Source organism: Papio anubis, chromosome 16, assembly GCF_008728515.1.
Source record: "Papio anubis isolate 15944 chromosome 16, Panubis1.0, whole genome shotgun sequence".
Classification (NCBI taxonomy): Eukaryota; Metazoa; Chordata; class Mammalia; order Primates; family Cercopithecidae; genus Papio; species Papio anubis.
Genome location: NC_044991.1, coordinates 29,725,717 through 29,751,788, shown reverse-complemented (window position 1 = coordinate 29,751,788; position 26,072 = coordinate 29,725,717). Strand labels below are relative to the sequence as shown.

The following is a 26,072-nucleotide window of genomic DNA, read 5'->3' as shown; positions in this document are numbered from 1 at the left end:
GTAATGTATCAAAGTGCAAAATGCAGTTTTATTAAGAATTATGGGGATTTTATTTTTCATAAGTCCACATTTTCTGAACTGTGGTTATTTTGCCAGCATAATTTAAAAAGCATACTGAAAGAATTTCATAAATGATAGCACTCCATACAAACGTAAAGTATTATCACCAAGAGGGCAGCTTATTCTTGCTTAGGACTGAGTAGAAATAACATTCATTCAAGATTAACTCTGTCTTCCTATCTCTGAAGAGTGTCGGGACAGGGAGAGCCACCTTTTCCAGGGTTTGTACAACACCTCCATGTGGGACCACCATGGAGCCCGTCTCCCTGGGCTTCAGCTCCCTGCCTCCAGTGGATGCTGGGAGGGGCTTCTTCTGTGACCTGGGTTGGTGACTGGTGCTACATAGTGAGAAGCCCTGCAGGGCAGCCTCACCAGCCCAGGGTGGCCTTGCCCAGCCCCAATCAGTGAAGGGGAGCCTCCAGACACATCTATCTTGATGTTGTGCCCATCTTCCCTGGATGCACTGGGCACTGCCTGGGAGTTCCCAATTTCTCACCAGGGGCTAAATGGCAAGAGGTGATGTTGGCATGTTAGGATCTGGCTACAACGCTGCTGGGCCATGCTGTGACAGCTGTGGGAACACCCCTGACTGCACTGTCACTAACACACAGCTCTGCAGTAGAGCTATTTACATGAGGTAAGTCCAGGAAATTCACTTTTTCCAAATGCCCACCGCCCAAGATTATTCTCCTCTCTAGCAATATAATAATGCTCACTGGAAAGTAATGCTATTCATAATTCTTGTTTTATTATTATTCTGAAAATAATAGTTTATGGAGGAAACTCCTGATGGAAGCCATGTCAGGAGTCCGTCCGAGGATACAACAGTTGATATACCTCCTTTTTATTTCACACAGGGTCTTGCTTTGCCACCCAGGCTGCAGTGCAGTGCTGTGAATCATGACTCACTGCAGCCTTGACCTCCCAGGCTCAAATAATCCTCCCACCTCAGCCTCCTGAGTAGCTGGGACCACAGGGACACGCCACCACATCTGGCTAATTTTTGCATTTTTTTTGTAGAGATGAGGTCTCACCATGTTGTCCAGGCTGGTCCTAGACTCCTGGGCTCAAGCGATCCCCTTGCCTTGGCCTCCCAAAGTGTTGAGATTACAGGTGTGAGCCATGGCACCCAACAATATCCCTTCTTTTTATTGGCAAGAAAAGATCTTTCCCCTTGTCAACAACTTCCAGGTCCATCAAGGAAAACAGGTGACGGGACTACCTCAAATGGCTCTCAACTTTCCTCCTGGAGTGTGGCCCTTCTGGGGAGGTGACTGACTTTAACTAAAAGAGGCACCCTGGCATGCAGACCTGATTGGGGTGATAAGGCAAGGCTCCCACACCTGGAGGAAGGTGGTCTGGATCTAGGAGCCAGGGAGGATCAGGTGCTTTCCTCCTTGAGTAGCTCAGAAGGCGGCTACTGACACCAAAGCACATCATGTTAGTTTCGAGGTTTGCTTCCCAGGGAGAAATTTCTGCCAGCTCGGGGCGGAACGACGCACAAGAGCTTTGCCACATCCAGCGCGTCGATGGGGTCCACGTCCCTCAGCCCAGCATCCCCTGCACCCAGCAGGCTGCCAGGCACGTAGTATGTGCTGAGCAAGTGTTTGTTGAACTGGATGGCCAAGGGCTTCCCCTGGCTGTGCAGCCTCTGGTGCTCAGTGAGGTGCGAGCTCCAGTTGAACATCTCCCCACACTGCTCACACTTAAACGACTTCTCCCCGGAGTGGATTTTCTGATGTTTAATGAGACAGTGGTTCTGACTGAAGGCTCTGCCACACTCGCCGCACTTGTAGGGCTTCTCACCAGTGTGGATGCGCTGGTGCACGATGAGGGACGAGTGGCAGCTGAAGGCTTTCCAACACTGGCTGCAGTCGAAGGGCTTCTCGCCTGTGTGGATGCGCCGGTGCACGATGAGGTAGGCGTGGGAGCTGAAGGCTTTGCCGCACTCGTTGCACTTGAAGGGCTTCTCGCCGCTGTGGATGCGCCTGTGCACGAGCAGGTACGCGTGGCAGCTGAAGCCCTTTCCGCAGTCGGCGCACTTGAAGGGCTTCTCGCCCGTGTGCGTCCTCTGGTGGAGGGTGAGGCGCGAGCGGCTGTTGAAGGCCTTCTCGCAGTCGCTGCACTTGAAAGGCTTGTCCCCACTGTGGATCTTCTCGTGCACGGTGAGGGACGAGTGGCAGGTGAAGGCCTTGCCGCAGGAGCCGCACTGGTAGGGCTTCTCGCCCGTGTGTATGCGGTGGTGGCGTGTGAGGTGCGTACGCTGGTTGAAGGCCTTGCCGCACTCGCCGCACCGGTAGGGCTTCTCGCCGGTGTGCACCCGCAGGTGCATGCTGAGCAGCGAGCTGCAGCTGAAGGCCTTCTCGCAGGCGCTGCACTTGTAGGGCCGCTCGCCCGTGTGGATGCGCTGATGCACGTTGAGGGACGAGTGGCAGCTGAAGGCCTTCCCGCACTCGCCGCAGAAGAAGGGCTTCTCGCCCGTGTGGATGCGCCGGTGCTCCAGGAGGTTGGTGCTCCAGGTGAAGGCCTTGCCGCACTCATCGCACTTGTAAGCCTTCTCCCGGCTGTGCCAGCGCCGGTGCAGCGTGAGGGAGGAGCTCTGGCGGAACGCCTTCCCGCATTCGCCGCACACGAACTCGCCCTCCCCGGCGCCCGCCCCGCGCTGCCGGCGCGCCTGGGGGAACTTGTGCGGCTCACTCAGCGTAGGGGCGTTTTCTCCCGCACACAGTCTAGCAGGAGCCTTGGTTCTGCCCTCAGTAGCCTGGACGTTCTTGCGTGTGTCCAGCAAGCGTCCCCCCTCGGGAACGCGTTGCTGGGCGAAGAGGGGACACCTAAGGGGGAATTTCTCTACAGGGACGTCCCAGACGATAGCATGTGCAGGCGCCCAGGGCGCAGCCTGACTCCTCCGCAGAGCACTGGCCTGGCGCCCCCACGCCTGCGCCCCGCCCAGGGGCCGCTCCGTGATGGGCTCCTGGGCGGGTTCTTCTTTGCAAATACCCTGCTGTTGAGAGGGCACCGCCTTCAGCTGCCATTCTGTAAGATATTGAAAGTGATTTTCTGTGAGCAAGCGGAAACCTGGCCTAGAATTCAGATTTGAGAACTGACCTGGAGATGCAGATAAGCCCAGAAAAGAGAGGAGAGGACACCAGGGCCAAGGCTGGAAGGCGCAGGCAGAGAGAAGGGAGAGCCCAGGATGAGATGTGCAAGCAAGAGCGGGAAGAAGGGAGAGGAAGAAAACGCAAGGAGCTACCAGAGAGTAAAGACTGGGAAAGGTGGAGAGGCCAAGGGAATCCCCGGAGGAGCAGCTACAAGCACCAAGGGGGCTGAGAAAGGGGCAAGCTGGGGAGCTGGTGATCAGGATTACACTCATTCACAGACACATCGGCTGACCGACTGCTGTGTCAATACCATGGCAGGTGATCGTAATACACAGGGCAAATACAAGTTTTTTGTGTGTTTGTATTTTTTGAGACAGAGTCTCGCTGTCGCCCAGGCTGGAGTGCAGTGGCGCGATCTCGGCTCACTGCAAGCTCCGCCTCCCTGGTTCACGCCATTCTCCGGCCTCAGCCTCCTGAGGAGCTGGGACTAATAAATGAATTAAAAATTGTCTGTGGTGCCAAAAGGAAAAAAGGGCCTCCCACACCCCAGCGCTTCCCTTTAGAACACTGGGAACTGCAAACGCTTTCTCTGTTCGAGACGCATGCAAACCTCTTCAGAAGCGAAATGACCCTAGTCCAAGAGTCCAGTCCAAGATGTAACTTGCTGCTTGTCAAAAAGGTACAAGAGGCTGATTGCGGTGGTTCTTGCCTGTAATCCCAGCACTTTGGGAGGTCAAAGTGGGCGGGTCACTTGAGCCCAGATCAAGACCAGCCTGGGCAACACAGACCCCACTACAAAAATTACAAAATTAACCAGGAATGATGGCACATGTCTGTAGTCCCAGCTACTCAGGAGGCTGGGGTGGGAGGATCACCTGAGCCTGGGGAGATTGAGGATGCGAGCTATGATCACGCAACTGCACCCCAGCCTGGGCAATAGAGACCCTATCTCAAAATAAATAAATAAATAAATAATAAAAACCCAAAAAGCTGTACTCTTCGTTTAGGTGAAGACAGTTGCCCTGTGTGCTGGGTTGGATCTGTCTCCTCTGTCAAAGGGGGATGTTTCTTTCTATCCTGCACACCACCTCTGGTTAACCACTTATTCGATAAGAAGGCTTGCTTTCTTTTCTCTCTCTATAGCAAGGTTTTCTGAGCTGGCAGGAGATTTTATTTCTAATTCTGTCCTCCCCAGGCTTAAAAAGGGGCATCTAGTGCAGTGGGCAGAGCTGCACGGTGGTGCTGCCCGTGGCCTCAACCCATCCAGAAGGGCAGGGCAAGTGGAACTGGCCATGGCACACATGGCAGGTAGCCAGGTGGAGAGCGAACAGCATGTGCAGAGGCTCAGAGGTGAGACGGTAAGATGAAGACAAGATACGCAGAGGCAGGAAGGCTGAGAGGTGACCCTGGCAAGGTGGATGGGTTTGAGGTGACCAGATGCCTGACTCAGAGGGCAGTCGGGGAAGAAAGGCCTTTTGCACAGAGGGTGACCCTTGATCATGTGGTATCTTGGTGGGGGGCGGGGAGCAGGGGAAGCAGGGGAAGCAGGGGGCGGGGACAGAGTCTCGCTCTGTTGTCCAGGCTGCAGTGCAGGGGTACAATCACGGCTCAATGCAGCCTCCAGCTCCTGGGCTCAAGTGATCCTCCCGCCTTGGCCTCCCAAAGCGCTGGGATTAGATGTGTGAGCCCCTGTGCCTGGTATAATGGTTTGTCTTGGAGGTGGCTTTGGTGGTGTGTAAGGAGGTGGGAGCGAGCAGTTAGGGAGGCCAGTTAGGGAGGCCATCTGAATAATTCAGGTGAAAAATGGCAACTTCAGACTGGTACCAAGGCTGTGAAAATGAACAGGAAGCAGCAGATCTGAGAGCCATTGAGGAGCTAAAACTGATGGCTCTAGCTGTTGACTGAAGGTGGCAAGAGAGGAAATGGGGGAGAGGATGAGACCTCAGCAAACACCCAAGCCAAGGATGGACGGTGGAAGCTTTTGCAAAAACAGAGACGGGAGGAGGAAGGTTCAGTTCCAAGTCTGGTTTTAGACATGCAGGCAGAGGCCCACGAGATGATCAGTGACACAGGGCTGCAGCTCAGCTGGTGTTGCTATAGTGTAGACCACGCCCACACCAAGTGAGAGGTGAGTCTAGGCAAGGTGCACAGAGCAGAGAGAAGAGGCCCAGGCCAGAAAAAAGTCGTTTTGGCAGCAATAGGGCCAACAACACAGCAGGGCACATACATCTAAGGGATAATGTGCAATCAGTAAACATCACGTGAGGATGCTCACTACGCCATGGCCAGTGTGGTAGCCAGACTCCGGTGTGCGTGCTGTGCTTCCAAGGGTGCGTAAGGCTTTATTTATTTATTTTTTTGAGACGGGGTTTAGCTCTGTCTCCCAGGCTGGAGTGCAATGGTGCGGTCATGGCTCACTGCAACCTCTGCCTCCCAGGTTCAAACGATTCTCCTGCCTAAGCCTCCAGAGTAGCTGGGATTACAGGCGCCTACCACCATGCCTGGTTAATTTTTTTTTTTTTGAGATGGAGTTTCACTCTTGTTATCTGGAGTTACCTCCCGGGTTCAAGCAATTCTCCTGCCTCAGCCTCCCGAGTAGCTGGGATGACAGGCATGCGCTACCATGCCCGGCTAATTTTGTAATTTTAGTAGAGATGGGGTTTCTCTATGTTGGTCAGGCTCGTCTCGAACTCCTGACCTCAGGTGATTTGCCTGCCTTGGCCTCCCAGAGTGTTGAGATTACAGGCGTGAGCCATTGCACCCGGCCACGTGTCGCTTTAGAAAAGTCTATCCGCACACAGAGGAACGGCCTAGAGGAATCAGTGATGTGGTTAGTTATTAGAGAACAGTTATCTCTGGGTGGAAAGATTATGCAGGATTTTAATAACCTTTCAGCCTCATTTTCAGTGTATTCATATACGAATCAAACAAAAATATGAATTTTTTAAAACCTGTAATTTTGTCAAAGAGGACAAAGCAAGCATCAGAGGCTGGGGTGAGAAATAAAGACCAGAAAGCAGGGGCTGCAGCTGCTGCTGCAGGTTGGGGCTGGGTGGTGTGTGGCAGCAGAGCGGGTATGGAGAAGGGACTGCCTTCCCGGACCCCTGTGCTCTGTGCTCCCCAGCTTATTGGCTGCCTTTCCCACAGAAAGGTGTTTCTTAAGCTTTCTAGACACCTAACATGCTCAGCAGTCACTGTCCAATAAATTAAGCTGAAATGATTTAATTTACTTATTCATCAACCAACTCAGTCGAGAAGTCTACGAAAAGAATGTCGGAGAAGAAAAACAGACCACCTTCTGCTCAAGACCCACCCCGGTCCCCTTTCCCTCATGGAGGGCTGCTATCTTGGCCACAACTTCCGAAGCCACAAGCTGATGTTGACCACAAACCCTAATGCTGGCCTGACCCACAGTGCTGGCCACAGTGCTGATGCTGACCCTGACCCTGATGCTGGCCCTGAGCCTGATGCTGATGCTGATGCTGACACTGATGCTGATGCTGACTCTGACATGCTGATGCTGGCCCTGACCCTGACGCTGATGCTGACCCTGATGCTGATGCTGACTCTGACACTGATGCTGGCCCTGACCCTGACACTGATGCTGACCCTGATGCTGATGCTGACTCTGACACTGATGCTGGCCCTGACCCTGATGATGATGCTGACCCTGATGCTGATGCTGACTCTGACACTGATGCTGGCCCTGACCCTGATGATGATGCTGACTCTGACGCTGATGCTGATGCTGACTCTGACGCTGATGCTGATGCTGACCCTGACACTGATGCTGACCCTGATCCTGACACTGATGCTGATGCTGACTCTGACGCTGATGCTGACCCTGATGCTGATGCTGACCCTGACACTGATGCTGACCCTGACTGACGCTGACCTGATGCTGATGCTGACTCTGACGCTGATGCTGGCTGACCCTGATGCTGATGCTGACCCTGATGCTGATGCTGACTCTGACACTGATGCTGGCCCTGACCCTGATGCTGATGCTGACCCTGATGCTGATGCTGGCTCTGATGCTGATGCTGATGCTGATGCTGACCCTGACGCTGACACTGACCAATGCCAGTTGCCCCTCCCCTGGTGGCCCCCTGACCCCAATCCCACACCCCCGGCTGCCCAGCCAACACCACTGGCTCAATATTTCTATTCCTGCCTCCCCACCCCCATCAGCAGGTGGCCATTTGGTCCCAATGGCCCGGTTTGCTCCCTGTTGTATCCCAGAACAGGTTTCAGCACACAGGCAGTGCTCAATATGTGCTGAAGGGAGACAGGCGGGAGGGTCTGGTGGAGGACCTGAGAAGGTGACATGGAACCAGAGCAAATGGAGGGAGGAAAATAGGGGCCATAGGAGGAGGTGCCGCCGGAGGTGCTGGGGCCGGCACCCTTCCACCTGTGCCTCTGCTCACCTGGACGGGGCCCTCCAGGGACTTCCCTCTGCATGCTCCATGGCTCCTCGCCTCGTTCCAGATGGGAGATCACGTCTGGCTTGTGCAGTGGAGGTCCTGCTTGTGGGGAGAAAGTGGGGCTGGGCATGCTGCGGCTCTCCAGGCCCAGCTGACCTCAGGAGCCGCCCCTAACAAGGACAATGCCTGTGAAGTGGACACTCTCTCTGGGAACAGAAGGTCCTCTGGGCCAAAAGCAGTGAGGGTGTCAGACTGGAACCCAAATACCAGTGCACACTCTGAAGACCCCACGTGTGCTGACGTCCTTACTTTATTACTCGAGGACCGTTCCAGAGCCAGCTGGGCTCCAGGGTCCCACCTTCCTCTCTTCTCTCCCTGCCCCCACCCCAGGACCAGGGGAAATGCCAAGCAAGGATGCTACCAGCTCCTAAGCTGTCCCCTGGGGACTTCTGGCGTGGCCAAGGCCCCTGGCCATGAGTGCCCCAAGGCACAGGTCTTGCTTCCCACCCCATGACATATCTGGCACCAGGGCTGGCACTGAAGGGATCCTCCTTAATATCTACCATGCAGAAGAAGGCTGACAGCAGACGCCCAGCCTGGGGCTGGGGGGATCTTACCTAGGGCAAGAAGGTTCTGGTAGTTCTCCAACATCACATCCCGGTACAAGGCCCTCTGAGGGGAGTCTAGCTGACCCCACTCCTCCTGGGTGAAGTCCACAGCCACATCCTTGAAACTCACCGATTCCTGAAATGACATATAGGTTCTCACTCACCCAGGACTGATTCTGTGTCCATGGTTCCAAAGGAGCCAGAGATTGATTAACGACCCTACAAGTAAAGGGTTAACCTCAGGTGACCTTCTCCCATGCACAGAAGGTTGTGCTGTAGACACTGACCATGACTGAATTTGGGGACCAGGGGCAGGGAGAGGGGCTGGGAATTGGCATGCATTCCCACACCACCTTCTAGACTGGGAAAGCAGGTCTGAATAGACACTGCGGGGTCTTGGCAACTTGAGGTGGGACCCACATGGCTGTTGTATCACGCTCTAAGTCCTGGGTGAGATGCTATGCTTCATGGGGTCAAGAATTTCAAACTTAAAAATTTGAGAGAATATTAATAGTACAAAAACCCCAGCAACTCTATTCAAAGCTCACTAATGCAAAAGGATCCGAACCCAGACTGGATACCGTTATTACACTCTAAAGAAGGAAACCTTGTATATATATCAGCAAGTTCTGTGCCCCAAGGGATCAAGAGAGGCTACCTGCAGTCCTCACCTGACTGCCTTCCAATCCTTCCCGCCTGCTCCCCCTGGGCCTGGGCATCCTGGCCACCACCCAACTCCAGACTTGCTTTGATCCTTGAAAGGATCAAATAGATGCCAAGGAATTTCACTGCATCCCAGAACAAATCCCAGAAACACTTAAGAAATTCCAAAAACCTACTCAACAAAGTAAAATTCACAATGTCCAGCATCCAATCAAATAACTAAAAGGTGAAAAACATTAACGAAATCAGAGGAATTAAGAGTACATTAGAACAGTATGTGTTTACCTCAAAAGAAGTCATTAAGGGAGGAAAAGAGAAACAAAAAAGACATAAGACATAGAAAACTAATAGCAAGGCTGGGTGGGGTGGCGTATGCGTGTAATCCCAGCACGTTGGGAGGCCAAGGTGGCAGATCACCTGAGGTCAGGAGAATTTCTTGAACCCAGGAGGTGGAGGTTGCAGTGAGCCAAGATTGCGCCACTGCACTCCAGCCTGGGTGACAAGAGCGAAACTCTGTCAAAAAAAAAAAAAAAAAAAAAAAGGGGGAAAAAAGAGACATGTAAATCCAACTATATTAATAATTACACTAAATGCGAATAGTTTAAACACTCCAATTAAAAGGTGGAGATTGTCAAACTGAATTAAAAAAGCAAGCTACAGAAACCTACTTTACATACAAAGATAGGTTAAAACTGAAAGGATAGAAAAAGATAAACCCTGCAAATACTAATTAAAAAAAAAAAGCTGAACTGCCTATAGTAATAGCAAAGTAGATTTCAGAGAGACGACTATCAGAGATAAAGAGAATATTACATAATGATAAAAGGCTTAATTCGTTAAGAACTCATGGCAATCCTAAATATAAATGTATCTACTAAAAGAGCTTCAAAATACATAATGCAAAAACTGACAGAACAATTGAAAACACCATCATTCAACTTGACTTAACAGATATTTACATAACACTCTAGCCAACAAAGGCAGAATACATATTTTTCAAGGGCATGTGGAACATTTACCAAGATAAACCACACTCTGGGAAATAAAATAAATCTTGGCAGATTTGAAAGGCTTTAAATCATACAAAGTTCATTCTCTGACGACAATAGAATTAAATCAGAAATCCATAATAGAAAGTTATCTGGAAAATGCCCTAAATATTAGGAAATGAAACAACACATTCTGAAATAACATACGGTTGAAGAAGAAATCACTAGGGAAATTAGAAACTATTTTCAGCTGAATAAAAATGTAACATAACAAAAGTTGTAGGATATAGATGAGGCAGTGCTTAGAAATTTACAGTGCTGAATGCTATACAAGGAAAAAAAGGTGTCAAACCAATATCTATGTTTCAATCTTAAGACACTAAAGTAAGTAAAATAAGTTTCAATCTTAAGACACCAAGGAGATAATAAGGATCAGAAATCTATGAAATGGAAAACAGAAAATAGAGAAAATCAATAAAACAAAAAAATGGGTTTTTGAAAAGATCAATAAAATTGATAAACTACATGGCTCAGCAATTTCACACCTAGGTATTTATGCAAGAGAAATTAAAATGCACAGCCATACGTGTACTCAAATATTTATAGCGGGTTTATTTGTAATAGCAAAAGCCTATGAGCGACTAAATATCCATCAGCTGGTGAATGGATAAGCAGACTATGGAATATCCATCCAATGGAGTAATGGGCTGAATTGTATATCCTTCACCTCAAATTCCTATGTCTCAACCCTCAGTAACTCCGAGAGAGGTTTTTTTTTTTTTTTGAGACATAGTCTCACTCTGTCACCCAGGCTGGAGTGCAGTGGTGCAGTATCAGCTCACTGCAACCTCTGCCTCCTGGGTTCAAGAGATTCTCCTGCCTCAGCCTCCTGAGTAGCTAGGACTATAGGCACACACCACTACACCCAGCTAAATTTTTGTATTTCTAGTAGAGACAGGGTTTCACCATGTTGACCAGGCTGGTCTTGAATTCCTGACCTCAAGTGATCCACCCAACTTAGCCTCCCAAAATGCTGGGATTACAGTCATGAGCCACTGCATCTGGCCTGGAGAGAGGTTCTTTGAAGAAGTAATTAAGTTGAAATGAATTCAATACAGTGGGCCCTAATCCAATATAACTGGTGTCCTCATAAGAAGAGGAAATTTGGACACAGACATAGAGGAGGTAAGACCATGTGAAGATATAGGGAAAAGGTGGCCATCTACAAGCCAAGAAAAGAGGCCTCAGAAGAAACCAACCCTGCTGACACCTTGATCTCAGACTTCTTTTTTTTTTTCTTCTTTGAGACAGAGTCTCACTCTATCACCCTGGCTGGAGTGCAGTGGCATGATCTAGGCTCACTGCAAGTTCTACCTCCTGGGTTCATGCCATTCTCCTGCCTCAGCAGCCCATGTAGCTGGAACTACAGGCGCCTGCCACCATGCCCGGCTAATTTTTTTGTATTTTTAGTAGAGACGGGGTTTCACCATGTTAGGTAGGATGGTCTTGATCTCCGGACCTCGTAGTCTGCCCGCCTCAGCCTCCCAAAGTGCTGGGATTACGGGCGTGAGCCATCATGCCTGTCCTTGATCTCAGACTTCTTGCCTCCTGAATTGTAATAAAATTAATTTCTGTTGTTTAAGCCCTCCTGCCATACTTTGTATGGCAGCCCTAGCAGACTAATACAAATGGAATATTACTCACCAATGAAAAGGAACAAACTACCGATTCACACAACAACATGGATAAACTCAAAAGCATATGCTAAGCGAAGTAAAGCAGAGACAAAAGACCACATAGTATAAATTCCATATGAAATCCTTAAAGAGGAAAATCTATAGCAAAACTATAGTGGTTACCAAGGGGAGAGCGGAGAGGACTGAATGCACAGGGGCATGAGGACATTTTTGGGTCATGGAAATGTCCCATATCATGATTGTGGTGCTGGTTACACAACTGTATATGTTTGCTCAACCTCATCAAATTGTATACTTAAAATTGCACAGTTGTGCTGTATATAAATTACACCTAAATAAAACCTTACCCCGCAAAACACTGGATTTCAGATGAGGAGGTAGAGATGAGGACAAATGCTGAGAACACACCCCTAACTGAGGCATGCAGGCATGAAGGACGATGATAGTCGAGGGAAGGAGAAAATGGGCTGAAACAAAGCTCCAAGCTGGGTGTGGGGGTGCACACCTTGGTCCCAACTACTCAGGAGGCTGAGGTGGGTGATTTGCTTGAGCCCAGGAGTTGAAGGCTGCAGTGAGCTATGATCATGCCACTGCACCCCAGCCTGGGCGACAGAGCGAGACTCTGTCTCAAAGAAAAAAAGAAAGAAAGAAAGAAAAACAAAAAATAGCCCCAAAGGTATCAGAATATGGTGCTGGCCAGTGAGGCTGTCAGAGGCTACATGGCTTCAGTGTGGGGAGCATCAACCAGCAAAAGTAGGGTAGGGTCTGAGGCCCGCACAGGCCTTTTTGGTGGGTATTTCTGGTCCACTGGGAGAAGCCCGTGTCTAATCTGTCTTCATTCTGCAGGAAAGGGAATAAAAAGCCCAGAGAGTATGTGTTGGAATCAGATGCTGATGTGGTAATGACACTAGCAGAGAAGTCAGAACAGACCACACAAGATGTCCCAGGAGACAGAACAACTTGAACTGTGAGTGTGAATGAGACTGTCAAGAGAAAATGCCAAAGGCGATGTGTACTCAGGACAGTCAACTGGTTATTCAAGGATCTAACAAGCAAATATTTTACAAATAGGAATAACACATGCACAAGGGCCCTACCACCTAGAGGGAGCTGCACAGACACATACAGACATACATACATGCACACACACATTTTTTTTTTTGCTGAACCATTTGAACGTAAGTTGCAGACATCATGACGTCTGACTCTACAGTCTTCAACTTGTATCTCCTGTGGATATTCTCTTACATAGTCACAGTACTATTATCACACGCAATAAATTTACTATTGATATAATATGACCCAAGATACAGCCCATTTTCAAATTTCCTCAATTGTCCCAAACTGCCCTTTTTCAATTTTTTTGGATCTATACCCTAATCAAGGAACATGCATTGCATTTGACTGTCAAGTTTCTTGAGAACTATAAAGCATCGTGACACACTACAGAAGTGAGGCACATCTCACAATACACGTTTTACAGCTGTTTCTAGCTGTCAATAATCAGCTGTCACCTCTTTTGAGTGGCAGACTGACAAAATCACAAAATGCTAAAAACCAACCAACAAAACAAAAAAACCCATAGACCCCTCATCCCTCCAGATCTTTCACTCTACTGTGCTCTTTGTCAACTGCACCCTTCTAAATACTACCATGGGGTAGGGCGGTTGCCGTAGAGAAACAAAATGAGGAACAGAGTCCACAGTCTGTAAAAGGAGGGATCTGGGTCCCACGTGGCTGCAGAAGTGCCCAGGGCCAATTCCTTGCTGATCCATCAGATTCTATAAATCTCCAGGACTCTCCATGAAGGCCCCACGCCAGGGGCCAGGCACAGAGGAAAGCACACAGGGATGCCTCCCCTACCACCACTGTTAACCCAGTGCTGCAATCCGGGTCTTCCTCAGCTGCTGCACGTGCCCCTGTCCGATTCCATCCCAGTAAATCAACCGTGCAAACATCCTGCACCAATCCCTGGCCAGCATGTGGAGAGACAAAGCGACCCCATGTGAGCCATCACCTACTTTCTCAGGTTCCACTAAAACCACTCCTCAGAGCTCCCAGGACAGCGCTGGGCAGAGAGATCCTCAGGAACTGACCCACTGAATCGGGTTGGAGGAGACACTCCATAGAGTACATCTCCAGGCACACCTCGGGCAACATGTGGACTCTTCAACTGGAGCTGTTTCCACTGCCCAGAGCTTCCTCAGGACTGGCCAGCAGGTACCCAGGTGAAGGTCTGTGGAAGGCTGATGATCCAGGGCTGGGGAGGAAATGTGCCAACCCTCTTCATAAAGAAGGAAGAACACTCAGCCACTCACCTTGGACCTGGCTTCGGGAAGACCCCAACCCGATATATCCTCGGGATTCTCTTTCAGGGAAACAGCAGGATCCTGAGAGGAAAGAGCTGGGGAAGGAGAAATGAGTCAAGGCCACGGCTACCAGGCTCACAGCTGAGCTTAAAGCCCACCTGTCGTGGCACAAGTGAGAATCAGAGAGGAGGCCAAACCTGCCAGCAAGGCCAGGTGGGGAACAAGCCCCAACAGCTAGCACCAACTGATATAGCATCGAGGGATAATTCTGCCTGTGTCTCAGACACTCCAATTCATGAAGAAAAGAGCTGCTATCCCCCAATCAAGCACGTCTGAGTGGGAACAAATGGTTGGGCACGGGGAAGAAAGAAGCAGGAGGCCAGGCGCGGTGGCTCACTCCTGTAACCCCAGCACTTTGGGAGACCGAGTCGGGCTGATCGCTTGAGCTCAAGACCAGCCTGGGCAACATGGCGAAACCCCGTCTCTACTAAAAATACAAAAATTAGCCGGCCGTGGTGGCGCGCGCCTGCAATCCCAGCTACTTGGGAGGCTGAGGCGGGAGAATCGCTTGAACTCGGGAGGCAGAGGTTGCAGTGAGCGTAGATCAAGCCACTGCACTCCAGCCTAGGTGACAGGGTGAGACTCCATTAAAAAAAAAAAAAAAAAAGATGCTGGATGCTTCTGGGAAACTGGCCTGATCTCTCTGAGTGTCAATATCCTCAAGTGCAAATCCACAGACACGCTGACTACAAGAGCGAAGCTGTACCTGTCTTCTCGGGCTCCGGGGCAGGGATCTCCATGGCCTCCACGGCAGCCTCCCCGGGAGGAGTGGGCAGCTCTGTACCTTCCAGGACCCAGGGCAGGCCCAGAGGAGCGATTCCTGCTCCTGGGGCTCAGGGGCCTGCAGCGGAGCCTCGCGGGGCGGCCACGCGCTCACAGCTGCACGATCACACGCACGGAGCCCCCTCCCCGCGCCCGGCTGAGGCGGGGCTCAGGCCGGCTCCGCAGATACCCACTCCCCACACCGGGCTCAGCCCCATGCCCGGCGCACGCACGCCCCGGCACACCCCCGCCACACGCTCCTCCGGGCGAACCCGCGCTCGGAGACCAGGGCCAGGCCTAAGGTTCCGCGGCCCGGAGCCATCGGACGCCGAGCGACCAGCAGATAGGTCCCGAGGCGGACAGAGACCGCTGACGGTCTGAGGGACCGGCAAGTGGACAAACCGAACTCCCACAAAAGGACGGCGACTGCCACAAAGAGCAGCAGGCGGCCGCCGCTGGAAAGTGCGCCTGCGCAGAACGGGCGCAAACTACACCTCCCGGGAGCCTTTGCGCCGCGCAGGCGTCAGACTCCATTTCCTAGAGGGAGTCCGGGCCGGTGCTTGAGTCCGGACGCCAACGAGTATGTAGCATACCCTTGTAGGAAATGTAGTTCCTGGGCCAACAGCCGGGAGCTCGGGCAACCGCCACGCTCTTGCGGGCGAATGTAGCCGTGAATCTAGATGTGCAGATCAGTGCAGTGCCGCTGAATGGGTGTCTAATTGCGAGGATATTGGGAGGGCGGTGCCCAGGAACTGGGATTTGTCCTGTTAGTTCGGCCACGTCCCCAAGTGGAGTCGAGTGGGTTCCTGCCCACATCCGTCTGCAGGAAAGACTCAAGCCCCTGGTCTTAGGGATATTGGGAGTGGTGGGCCTGGCCTCGAGGGGTTTTCCAGGGGCCCTGCCCCCACTCCCCTTTCTCAAGCCACATATCTGAAGCCCACGGGCGGAGGTCCCCAGAGTTGGGAGAGCTCTGTCCACAGTTCACCCTTGGGGTGGGAAAGGAAGGTCTGGGTGGCGGCCCAGTCGTGGCGGCACAGGGCTGTGCCATGAACACAGTGATGATGTCGGCGTCAGGAACACTGAATATGTACTGAGCACCAACCACATGCCAGGCCTACTTCAAGAGCTTGGAGTACATTTTTCTGGCAGAATGCTCACAGCAACCCAAGGAGGTTTGCTAACCATTATTATTCCATTTGGAAGATGAGGACGTTGTGGTACAGGTGCGTGGGGTAACGTGTCCCAAGTCACACAGCCAGAAGTAGGAGTCCAGCACCGAAGTGCAGTGCCACGTTCCTACTGAGAGGTGGTCTGGCGTGGGGCGGGGTGGTGCACATTCCAAACCCTTCAGCCTCCCACCTTAACCGCAGCTTAGGCTTGGCCACAGGCTCTCGCTTGACATCTGTGTCCACTGCCCACATCAGCACAGCTGTGCCCAGACCTCCCTTGCCCAGTGCAGCGCCCGTGTTTGATTTTGTTTTGAGACTGGGTCTCACTCTGTGGCCCAGGCTGGAGTGCAGTTGCACAATCACAGCTCACCGTAGCCTCAACCTATCCAGCTCAAGCTATTCTCCGACCTCAGCCTCCCGAGTAGCTGGGACCACAGACATGTACCACCACGCCCAGTTAATTTTTGTATTCAGCACCCAATTTTAATAGCAACCCAGGACAAGAGCCTTGGTGGGGTGTTGAACTGTTGATTATACAGTGTATGAGTCTTTTTCTACGTGTATAAGTTTGTGTATGTGTTTGTTTCTCTGTGTATCTTACAGATGTAGGTGTTTGCTCTTGCCTCACGTTTCTTTCTTTCTTTCTTTTTTTTTTTTTGAGACAGTGTCTTGCTGTGTCGCCCAGGCTGGAGTGCATTGGCGTGATCTCGGCTCACTGCAAGCTCCGCCACACCATTCTCCTGCCTCAGCCTCCCGAGTAGCTGGGACTACAGGTGCCCGCCACCACGGCCTGCTAATTTTTGTATTTTTAGTAGAGACGGGGTTTCACCGTGTTAGCCAGGATGGTCTCGATCTCCTGACCTCGTGATCCACCCGCCTTGGCCTCCCAAAGTGCTGGGATTACAGGCCTGAGCCACCACGCCCAACTGGGTCTGCATCTTTCTGTGTAAGTGCGCATGTGTACATGTGTGCCTCACTGTGTCTACACAGAACTGAATGTATGACTGGTGTATCTGTGCATGTAGCTCTGCAGTTCATCGCTATAGACTGGATGGTTGGGAGTATCATCTATGTCTGCTTGCCTGTGTTCTGTGTGATAGTGCATAGATGCCTTGTGCCGGTGACTGTGGATGGCGTCTTGTTCAGGTGAATCTGTAGACCTGTGTGTGTGTGTTTCTCTCAGAGTTGTAGTTTGTGTGAGATGGTATGCACCTCTCTTCATTTGTGGGGTTGTAGACCCCGCAGGTCGAGTTGTGGCTGTGTGTGTGCCTGCATGTGTTCTTCTGTGTTGACTTCCAGGGCTCATCAGCGTCAGCATGTGCATCCTTGTGTACATGTGTATGTCACTGTGGGCCTCATGGACCCCCTGTGTCTGTAGGAAAGCCAGTGTGAGCCCAGGGATTCTAAATTGAGTGCTCTGTCTCCTGCGTCTGTGCCCAAGTACAAAGGCTATAGGGACAGGGATGTGTCCAGCCTGAAGGGAAGAGTGGAAGGGAGGATGCTGTTATTGCTTTCTGCTGACTATAGACTTCTGAGGCTGGGGAAGGCATTTACCGCTAGGCCGTTTAGCTTAAGATTCTCACTTACATAAGCAGTTCCAGGTCGATTCCTAAGTTCTCTGATTCCTCAATTCTCGAGGGTTGACCAGCAGGGCTTTGTGAAGGCCCAGTGAAATATGGATATATATGCCTTTTTTTTTTCTTTTTTTTTCCTGAGATGGAGTCTCACTCTGTTGCCCAGGCTGGAGTGCAGTGGTGCCATCTCGGCTCACTGCAACCTCCGTCTCCTAGGTCCAAGCGATTCTCCTGCCTCATCCTCCCTAGTAGCTGGGACTGCAGGCACCTGTCACCACACCTGGCTAATTTTTGTGTTTTTGGTAGAGATGGGGTTTCACTATGTTGGCCAGGCTGGTCTCAAACTCCTGACCTCAGGTGATCTGCCCACCTTGGCCTCCCAAAGTGCTGGGATTACAGGCATGAGCCACCATGCCCAGCCTATATATGCCATTTTAAAAGCAAAAAGCATTTTTAAAGTGGAAGATTTTATCTTTGTGTGGGGTTTGTTTGTTTGTTTGTTTTTGAGACAAATTTTCACTCTTGTTTCTCAGGCTGGAGTGCAATGGCATGATCTCGGCTCACTGCAACATCTGCCTCCCAGGTCCCAGTTCAAGCAGTTCTCCTGCCTCAACCTCCTGAGTAGCTGGGATTACAGGCACACGCCACCACACCCAGCTAATTTTTCTATTTTTAGTAAAGATGGGGTTTCCCCATGTTGGCCAGGCTGGTCTTGAACTCCTGACCTCGTCACCCGCCCGCCTTGGCCTCCTAAAGTGCTGGAATTACAGGTGTGAGCCACCGCGCCCAGCGTGTGGGGTTTTTTTTTTGAGATGGAGTCTCACTCTGTCACCCAGGCTGGAGTGCAGTGGTGCGATCTTGGCTCACTGCAACCTCTGCCTCCTGGGTTCAAACGATTCTCCTGCCTTGGCCTCCCGAGTAGCTGGGACTACAGGTATATGCCACCATGCCCAGATAGTTTTGTTTGTTTGTTTGCTTTTGTATTTTTAGTAGAGATGGGGTTTCACCATGTTGGCCAGGCTGGTCTCAAACTCCTGAGCTCATGTGATCTGCCTGCCTTGGCCTCCCAAAGTGCTGGGATTACAGGCGCAAGCCACTGTGCCCATCCTAAAGTGGAAGATGTTAAAGACCAAAACACAGCAATGTCTTACTACATTAAATACTTGGTGTCACAACTGAAAAAATGTTTTATTTATTTATTTATTTATTTATTTATTTACTTACTTACTTACTTACTTAGAGATAGTGTTTGGCTCTGTGGCCCAGGCTGGAGTACAGTGGTGTGATCTTGGCTCACTGCAACCTTGGCCTCTTTGGCTCAAGCGATCTTCCCACCCCAGCCTTCAGAGTAGCTGGGACCACAGGGGCGTGCCACCATGCCCAGCTACTTTTGTTATTTTTTGTAGAGACGGGATTTCCCCATGTTAGCCAGGCTGGCGTCAAACTCCTGATGAGTTCAAGGGATCTGTCCACCTTGGCTTCCCAAAGTACTGGGATTACAGGCATGAGCCACAGCATCCTGCCTGAAAAAAATATTTTAAATAACTGTTCCAGCCCTGGCATGGTGGCTTACGCCTGTAATCCCAACACTTTGGGAGACTGAGGCAGATGGATTGCCTGAGCGCAGAAGCTTGAGATCAGCCTGGGCAACATGGAGAAACCCCGTCTCTACTAAAAATACAAAATTAGCCAGGCGTGGTGTTGTGTGCCTGTAATCTCAGCTACTGAGGAGACTGAGGTGGGAGGATGGCTTGAACCTGGGAGTTGAGGCTGCGGTGCACCATGATTGTGCCACTGCATTCCAGCCTGGGGAACAGAGCAAGACCCTGTCTCAAACAAACAAACAAACAAACAAACAAACAAACAAACAAAAACCTGTTCCAGTAATCACCAATTAGTTTGTATCAGACAAACTCTCTTGCCAATAACAATTCAAAACTTGCACAGAGAAATAGATGTCAGGAAGAAAACAGTAGTCTTAACAGGCTGATAATACAGAGGTTAGAGTTTGGGGCCTCCAGAGTTTTTCTAAGTTGAGAGGCAAAATCCAGGAACAGAGACAGTCAAATCGGGGTAAGCCTCAGATTTTGCATACAAATTTATTTCAAATCCTTGGATGTCTCCTAATTGTATAAGACTCCAAGAAAGGCTGGGCACTGGGGCTCACACCTGTAATCCCAGCACTTTGGGAGGCTGAGGTGGGCCTTCAAAATCCTTGCTCTTTCTGAAGTAGACTAGAGGCTTCTCTGAGGGGTGGTCTCACCTCACGCTGAGACCTCTGCATGCCTTTTGCATAGAAATATTTGATGAGGCTCCCAGGGGCCCTTAGGACCTTGGGTTATGAGGACCAGGAGCATTAGAGGACTGTGCCCCTTCTCCCCACTATAGATTGAAGTAAAGTTCTCAGCCAAGTTCACCAGCAGGGAGTTCAGCTTGAAGAAGATGCTGTCCCAAAAACAGACGGGTCTTCGGAGTCAAGATTGCTGTGGTCACCAAGTGAGTGTGGAGGGGCTTGGGCTTATGCACTGAGGGCGCCTGTCCCTTCAGCTGTTTCTGCAGAAAAAAGCATGTGTGGGTCTCTCCTCTCTGTGCGTAGTTGCTGCACAGTGAGATCAGGCCCCAGAGAACACTTGGTGTGTTCAGCTACTTCCTGTGTTTCCTGCAAACCAGCTCAGGAGTGTCCTTGCTGCCTTGCTTGGAAGCAGTAGGCTGGCTCCAGGAACTGCCCAAGTGCAGGGTTTTCTGTCCTCGCTTGGAATTTGTCATGGTCCCAGGTTCCTGTTGAATGGTTGTAACTAACCCCTGCCCTTTTGTCACGAGTCAGTTGCCAAGAGAAGCCTGTTTGTTGGTTTGAGAGCAGTTCTTGCAGACACAGATCACTTCCTTAGAGAATTCATTTGCTTCCCCAGGATGGAATCTGGCTGGGCCCCTGAACTTGCTGGTCATGTGGGCTGGGGCCTCCATCAGTCATACCCTGGACTCCTATCTGTGTCTAAACAGCACGCTCACCCCCAACTACACGGCAGCCACTTGCATAGCACTCTGGGAGGGCTCTGGGCATGAGCAGCGAGGACTCCAGCAGCAGCTCCCCCAAATAACCACTGCTAATGAGGGTGGCTTGAGAAGCAGCTTTGATGTGCTCCCAAATCCAGTTGCAAAACAGAACTAAAGTTAAGGCCTCAGCAGAGCACTGTGTTGTAACTTTGAAGGAGTCTTACTCTAGTGTCCTGTGTGGCACTATTGAAATTGTTCATTGTTAAGACTCAGAGGAGAAAAGCACTTAGCATCGTGGGACTTGGAGCATTGGTGCTGAGGCAACACTTCATTCATTCATCGGATGTTTATTTAGGCCTGGGCCCGGGGCAGGGATCAGGGGATTGTCCTCCCGCACAGCACGTGGATGGCAGGACCAACACCGGGCCTGATCTCCCAGCTGGGGGCACAGACTGCTAACCCCAGATCTGGAATCTTTCAGATGCCCTTCCTGTGCTGACTTTACTAAGCAGGGCTCTGACTTTCCCACAAAGATCATGTGTGACTTGCAGAGGGTCTGTCTGCTTCAGCCTCTTAGAAAGGTCTTGAGAAAGTACATGCAATGAGGACCGAGCTTGCAGAGGGAGGTCAAGCATGCAGAAGGCTCGTGTGCAGCCCCAGACCTGGGTGCCTTCATCACCGTCCTCACCCCACCTCCGGGTGTGCAGAGAGGGGGCAGGTCTCCTGTGCCGTGGACCAATAGCAGGGCTGTCAGGACACTGAGAACATTTCCTCCTCCTGCAGGAGAGAGAGGTCCAAGGTGCCCTACATCATGTGCCAGTGCGTGGAGGAGATCAAGCGCCGAGGCATAGAGGAGGTGGGCATCTACTGTGTGTCCGGAGTGGCCACAGACATCCAGGCACTGAAGGCAGCCTTCGACATCAGTGAGTGTCAGCCTGTGCAGGATGGATAGAGGTGTGGGTGCCGGTGTCCGTGATGAGATCTTAGAGCACTCCATGACCCGGGCATGTCACATCCTTCTCTGTGTCTTTTCTTCATTTACTGTTTTATTATTTTTAAGAAAGAGAAGACAAGAGTTGTAGAAGGAACTTCTGTAGAAACCAGTTTTTAAACCAGCCTAGCTACAGATGCTGCTTGCTGGGGTGCACCAGGGGCTTCCTCAGGGTCTTGGCCTTCCTGCCTTGGGGGTGGACAGGAGGTATGGAAGCCCAGGACTCAGTGCAGTCTATCCACTGTCCTGCTTGAGGATGTGGAGGGCAGAAGGCACTGATGGGACCCAGCTCAGACCAGGGCTTCAACATCTCCACCTCCATCTCACCAACCCTCAGAGGCTATGAAGGACCTGGAGCTGCCCAAATGCCAGGGGAGGGCACCGAGACCCCAGAGGGTCCTTGCCCAGCATCTTCAAAGCAACAGGACTTTGTGCCTGCAGACCCTTTTTGGGGGCACACACCACCCACCCTGACCAGGATCCCTAGAATGCCCAGCACCCCTAGGTGGGCCCTGTGGTAGTTTTAGCTCCCTCTGGGAGTCCAAAATGGACCTGGCCTGTGGTGGGGAGGTAAGTCCCAGTGGCCAATTTGGTCCAAAGGAAGACACCAGTTCAAACACTGAAACCAATCAGGCCTTCCTGCTATCAGAAGACACTGGTGCAGGGGTCGTTACTATGTACAGGGCAGAGCCACCTGATTCCCACGCAGACACTGTGTCCTGCCGTGCTGGCCTCCTCCTGGACATCACATCGGAACAAGCAGGGGAGAGGAATGGGAATGCCCATGCACCCCCATCAACTCTGCAGACACAGAACCACACACAGCTCTTGGGAGGAGTCAGATGAGCTGCTCAAAGCCTGGGAGGGACCCACATAGTGGTCAGTGTGGCAGGGATGGTGCTTTAGCCAAGGCAGGGGTGGTGGGAGACCCACTCGGGGTCCTGAAGGAGGCCGCTGCATTTCCGTGCTCTTTCCAGATAACAAGGACGTGTCGGTGATGATGAGCGAGATGGACGTGAACGCCATCGCAGGCACGCTGAAGCTGTACTTCCATGAGCTGCCCGAGCCCCTCTTCACTGATGAGTTCTACCCCAACTTCGCTGAGGGCATCGGTGAGCACTGGAGGCCTTGTCCTTGTGGGAAACATCTCCTCCACATGCACTGCTGCCCTTGGAGGCTGTGAAAAGTGAGGTGTGGGAACCCGAGCTATGCCCTCTCTGCCATGATCAGTGTTTTAACCCAACCTTGGAAAGCAGGGGACCAGAACTGAACCTGTCCTGGAAGGCCTTGCCCATCCCCAGAGGGCTCCCCATCCCTAATCCTCGAGGAGACCAAGAGGGTGAAATGGTCAGCACTGCCGTGCTGTGGGGTCCTGAAGTCTGCTGTCCTCCTTCCTTCAGACCAGGGCTAAACAAGGGCACCCAGGTGCTCTAGCCATGGGTCCTGGCCCAGTCAAGCATGGGTTCAAACCTGCCCTGACCCTTAGTCAACCTGGAGGCTGATGTCTAAAGTGGGCACTGGTGCGTGTGGCACCTGTAGCCTCCACATCACCCTTAGGGCAGGTCTGCCTCCCGGTCCCATGCACAGACGACCTGCTCTCCCAGCCAGAAGGTGCCCCTGTGGTGTCCAGGGTGTCGAAGGGGGTCTCTGCGTATTTGGTGGGGCTGGGGCCCTTTCCCCTCCTTGTGTCCCTCAGTCCCCTGTTTCATTCCACACCAAGCCTCCCCTGCCTTGGGCTCCCCTGGGGAGGAGGCGGCAGCGAGGGAAGCTCTGACCAGGAGCAGCTGCTTTCGTGGCACCTCCTGCTGCTGTTTGCTGGGTGCTACTGACCCCTGTGAGGTAGAGAAAAGGTGTTCGGGTGGCTCACACCCCACACAGGCGCCCCTCACAGGGTCTTCACTGGGGGCGAGCGCTGTGGGAGTGAGGATGATGACGGGCCTGGCCTTTCTAGTGACATGAGCCCTGGGTGCTCCATAGACCACCCTGGGAGAGGTCTCTGGCTTGTGACCCTGAGGAGTAACCCACCGCCTTCTGCAGCTCTTTCAGACCCCATTGCAAGGGAGAGCTGCCTGCTCAACCTGCTGCTGTCCCTGCCGGAGGCCAACCTGCTCACCTTCCTTTTCCTTCTGGACCACCTGAAAAGGTAGCCCAGCTCTCCTGTGGCTGCCCAGGGCTCCACATCCCCAGGCCGTGGGGTGCCCTTCTGCTCCCAGCAGACCCCCAGCGCTGAGGACCTTTCCCCTCGACCCCTGTCTGCAGTCCCTCACAGCTTCTAGAGACTAGCGCCACTGCCACCCCTGCCCCAGCCTCTCCTCTTTGCTACCCTCTTTTCTCTGCACTGTGGCCTTAACAAAGAGTTCAGAGCTTTGGCCATGGCCAGTAGTGTACTTGTACCCCTCTCTTTCCTCCCACCCAGATCATAGAGGAGACCTCCCCCATCAGCCCAGAGCTGGCCCCTTGTCCTGGGCCACTGAGACCCAGAAGTACCAGGGCTGGAGTCAGTTTGCAGGGTCAAGATCAAGGTCAAGGTCTCTTCCTCCCTGAGGACTCCAACATGGCCCAGCCCCTCTACTTCTCTCCTGGTGGTGGCATTGAAACAGCACCTCTGCTTCGGTCCTCTACAGGGTGGCAGAGAAGGAAGCAGTCAATAAGAAGTCCCTGCACAACCTTGCCATGATCTTTGGCCCCACACTGCTCCGGCCCTCAGAGAAGGAGAGCAAGCTCCCTGCCAACCCCAGCCAGCCCATCACCATGACTGACTGACCAAGCTGGTCCTTGGAGGTCATGTCCCAGGTATGGGAAGACAGGCTTCAGCCCATGCAGCCCTGACCTGACAGAGGTGGCCTCTGCCTGCCCCACCCCCAGTCCTCCCATCTTCCTACTTGCATGGTATATGGTGGTAGCTGAGATTCAGAGAGAGGGACTTGCCTAGGCCTGCATGGATGGGAGGGTTAGGGAGGGCCCATGCCACTTGTGGGTCCTGTTGGTGCACCTCACTGAGGGCTTAAAACCACCCCAAGTGTTTGAGTGTGGTGGCTCATGCCTGTAATCCCAGCACTTTGGGAGGCTGAGGCAGGATAACCAAACCCAGGTGTTTGAGACCAGCCTGGGCAATGTAGCAAACCCCATCTCTAGAAAAAATAAAAATAAAAATTAGCCAGGCATTGTGGCACACACCTGTAGTCCTAGCTACCTGGGAGACTGACACTGGAGGATCACTTGAGCCCAGGAGTTAGAGGCTGCAGTGATCCACGATGGAGCCACTGTACTCCAGCCTGGAGGACAGAGCAAAAAAAAAAGTTGAGTGAGTCTGCTGAGCTGAGAGAACAGAAGTGAAGCCACCTGTGCTGGGGACACTTGGGGCAGGGAGAGAGTGTGGACAGAGAGAAGCCACAGGAGTCCAGGCCTGTGGAAGTCAAACAGGAGATCATGCACCAGGAGGGTGGTCAGGATCAGAAGATGAGGCTGCTCTCCCAGGAGGACAAACCCTAAAGTGCGTAGCCTGGGACTCCCTCCCCGGGGCTCTGTTGCCCCTACTGGAGCTGCCTTCCAAAGAGGACAAACACAGCAACAAAAGACCCGTTTCTGCATAAAAATCCTTTTGGAAAGAAAAAGAAGAAAGCCATGAATGGAGTAAAAACGCTACCCCGTGTCAACTTAGCGTCTCAAACCCTGTTCTAAATAGAGTGTGGTTTCTAAGTCAGGGAAATGGAAGAGGCCCCACCCACACAGGGACAGGGCCATTGCCTCACAGGATGAAGCAGCAGCGTTTATTCAAGATATAACAGCGAGGGAATCCAGTCACATTCCCTTCTCCCCGAAGAGGGCACATCTTGACAAGTGATCCAGTAGAAATGTTTTAAACTCCGATAAGTTTAAAAAAACCATTCCCTTCACCCTGTCTCCCAGGGCCTGACCTGGACTCTAAGATGCACTGGCTTGGGGAGCCCTTGGGTGGCTGCATGGAAAAACCACAGTCTGAGGCCAGCCTGGGGCTCCCAGCCCTGGCTGGGATCTGCCCAGGCCACCTGTCCTTCCGCTTTGGGTCGCTGTCTCTTGGCAGATGACCTGACACTTGGGGGTGGCCCAAGGACATCTCAGGAGGGTTTAGTTCCTACTCTACGGATGGCCCGATTAGTCAGAGGTCTCCAGGCCCTCTGTCGGCCTCCTGGAGATGGACTGGGGCCTTTAGACTTCGGTGGAGAACAGGATGCTCTGTCTCTTGCTGTCCGGGGCAGGGATGGCCTCCAGCTGCAGGAAGTACAGCAGCACCTGGACCTGCCCATCAGAGTGGGGAAGAGGAGAGCGGCTTAGAGGGGGGCTCACGGCTGCTGGTGGGGAGGTCTTTGGGGCCCAAGCCCTCAAGTCCAGCTCAGGTGCTGGGGACCCCTGCTGGTGTCATGAACCCCTTACAGTGAGGCGGGGGTGGGATGGGGTCCTGACAAGGCATGACTTAGGGGGGTTATTCGTTTATTTTAGGGATACACAGGGCCCCCCCTCTGAGCTGCTCTCCTGGGCCACTGTGCCCAGCCAATTTTTATGACTGTGAGTGGGGACAGATTTCTTAAGCAATTCACAAACAGCCATAGTTTTAAGGGAAGAAATTGATAAATTAGACTATATTCAAATTAAGAATTTCTGTTTATTAAGAGACACCACTAAGAAAGTGACAAG

The 26,072-nt window shown here is 52.0% G+C and overlaps 1 protein-coding gene and 1 pseudogene across 2 annotated transcripts; one reads left to right on the top strand and one right to left on the bottom strand.

The window, feature by feature from the left end:
- Positions 1-26: 26 nt before the first annotated feature.
- On the bottom strand, positions 27-15,157 carry ZNF74 (zinc finger protein 74). Of its 2 annotated transcripts, none has more exons than XM_009216830.3 (5): positions 14,615-15,157; positions 13,858-13,943; positions 8,200-8,326; positions 7,586-7,684; positions 27-3,093 (listed from the first exon to the last, which is right to left on the bottom strand). In XM_009216830.3, the coding sequence occupies exons 1-5, from the start codon at positions 14,646-14,648 to the stop codon at positions 1,502-1,504; spliced, it is 1,938 nt and encodes a 645-aa protein (XP_009215094.2). In that variant the 5' UTR covers positions 14,649-15,157; the 3' UTR covers positions 27-1,501. The 2 variants fall into 2 exon arrangements, with proteins under 2 accessions (XP_009215094.2, XP_003905294.2); XM_003905245.4 differs by having other exon boundaries at positions 7,586-7,681.
- A 1,998-nt stretch (positions 15,158-17,155) lies between these two features.
- Positions 17,156-26,072, top strand: part of LOC101015015 — a 32,834-nt pseudogene continuing 23,917 nt past the window's right edge.

Coding starts and splice junctions, on each gene's coding strand:
- ZNF74 (XM_009216830.3), bottom strand. CDS start 14,648: ATGGAGATCCCTGCCCCGGAGCCCGAGAAGACAG. Junction 8,327..13,857: donor TTCCCGAAGCCAGGTCCAAG/GTGAGTGGCTGA, acceptor ATGTCATTTCAG/GAATCGGTGAGTTTCAAGGA. Junction 3,094..7,585: donor CCCTGGAGGGCCCCGTCCAG/GTGAGCAGAGGC, acceptor AATATCTTACAG/AATGGCAGCTGAAGGCGGTG.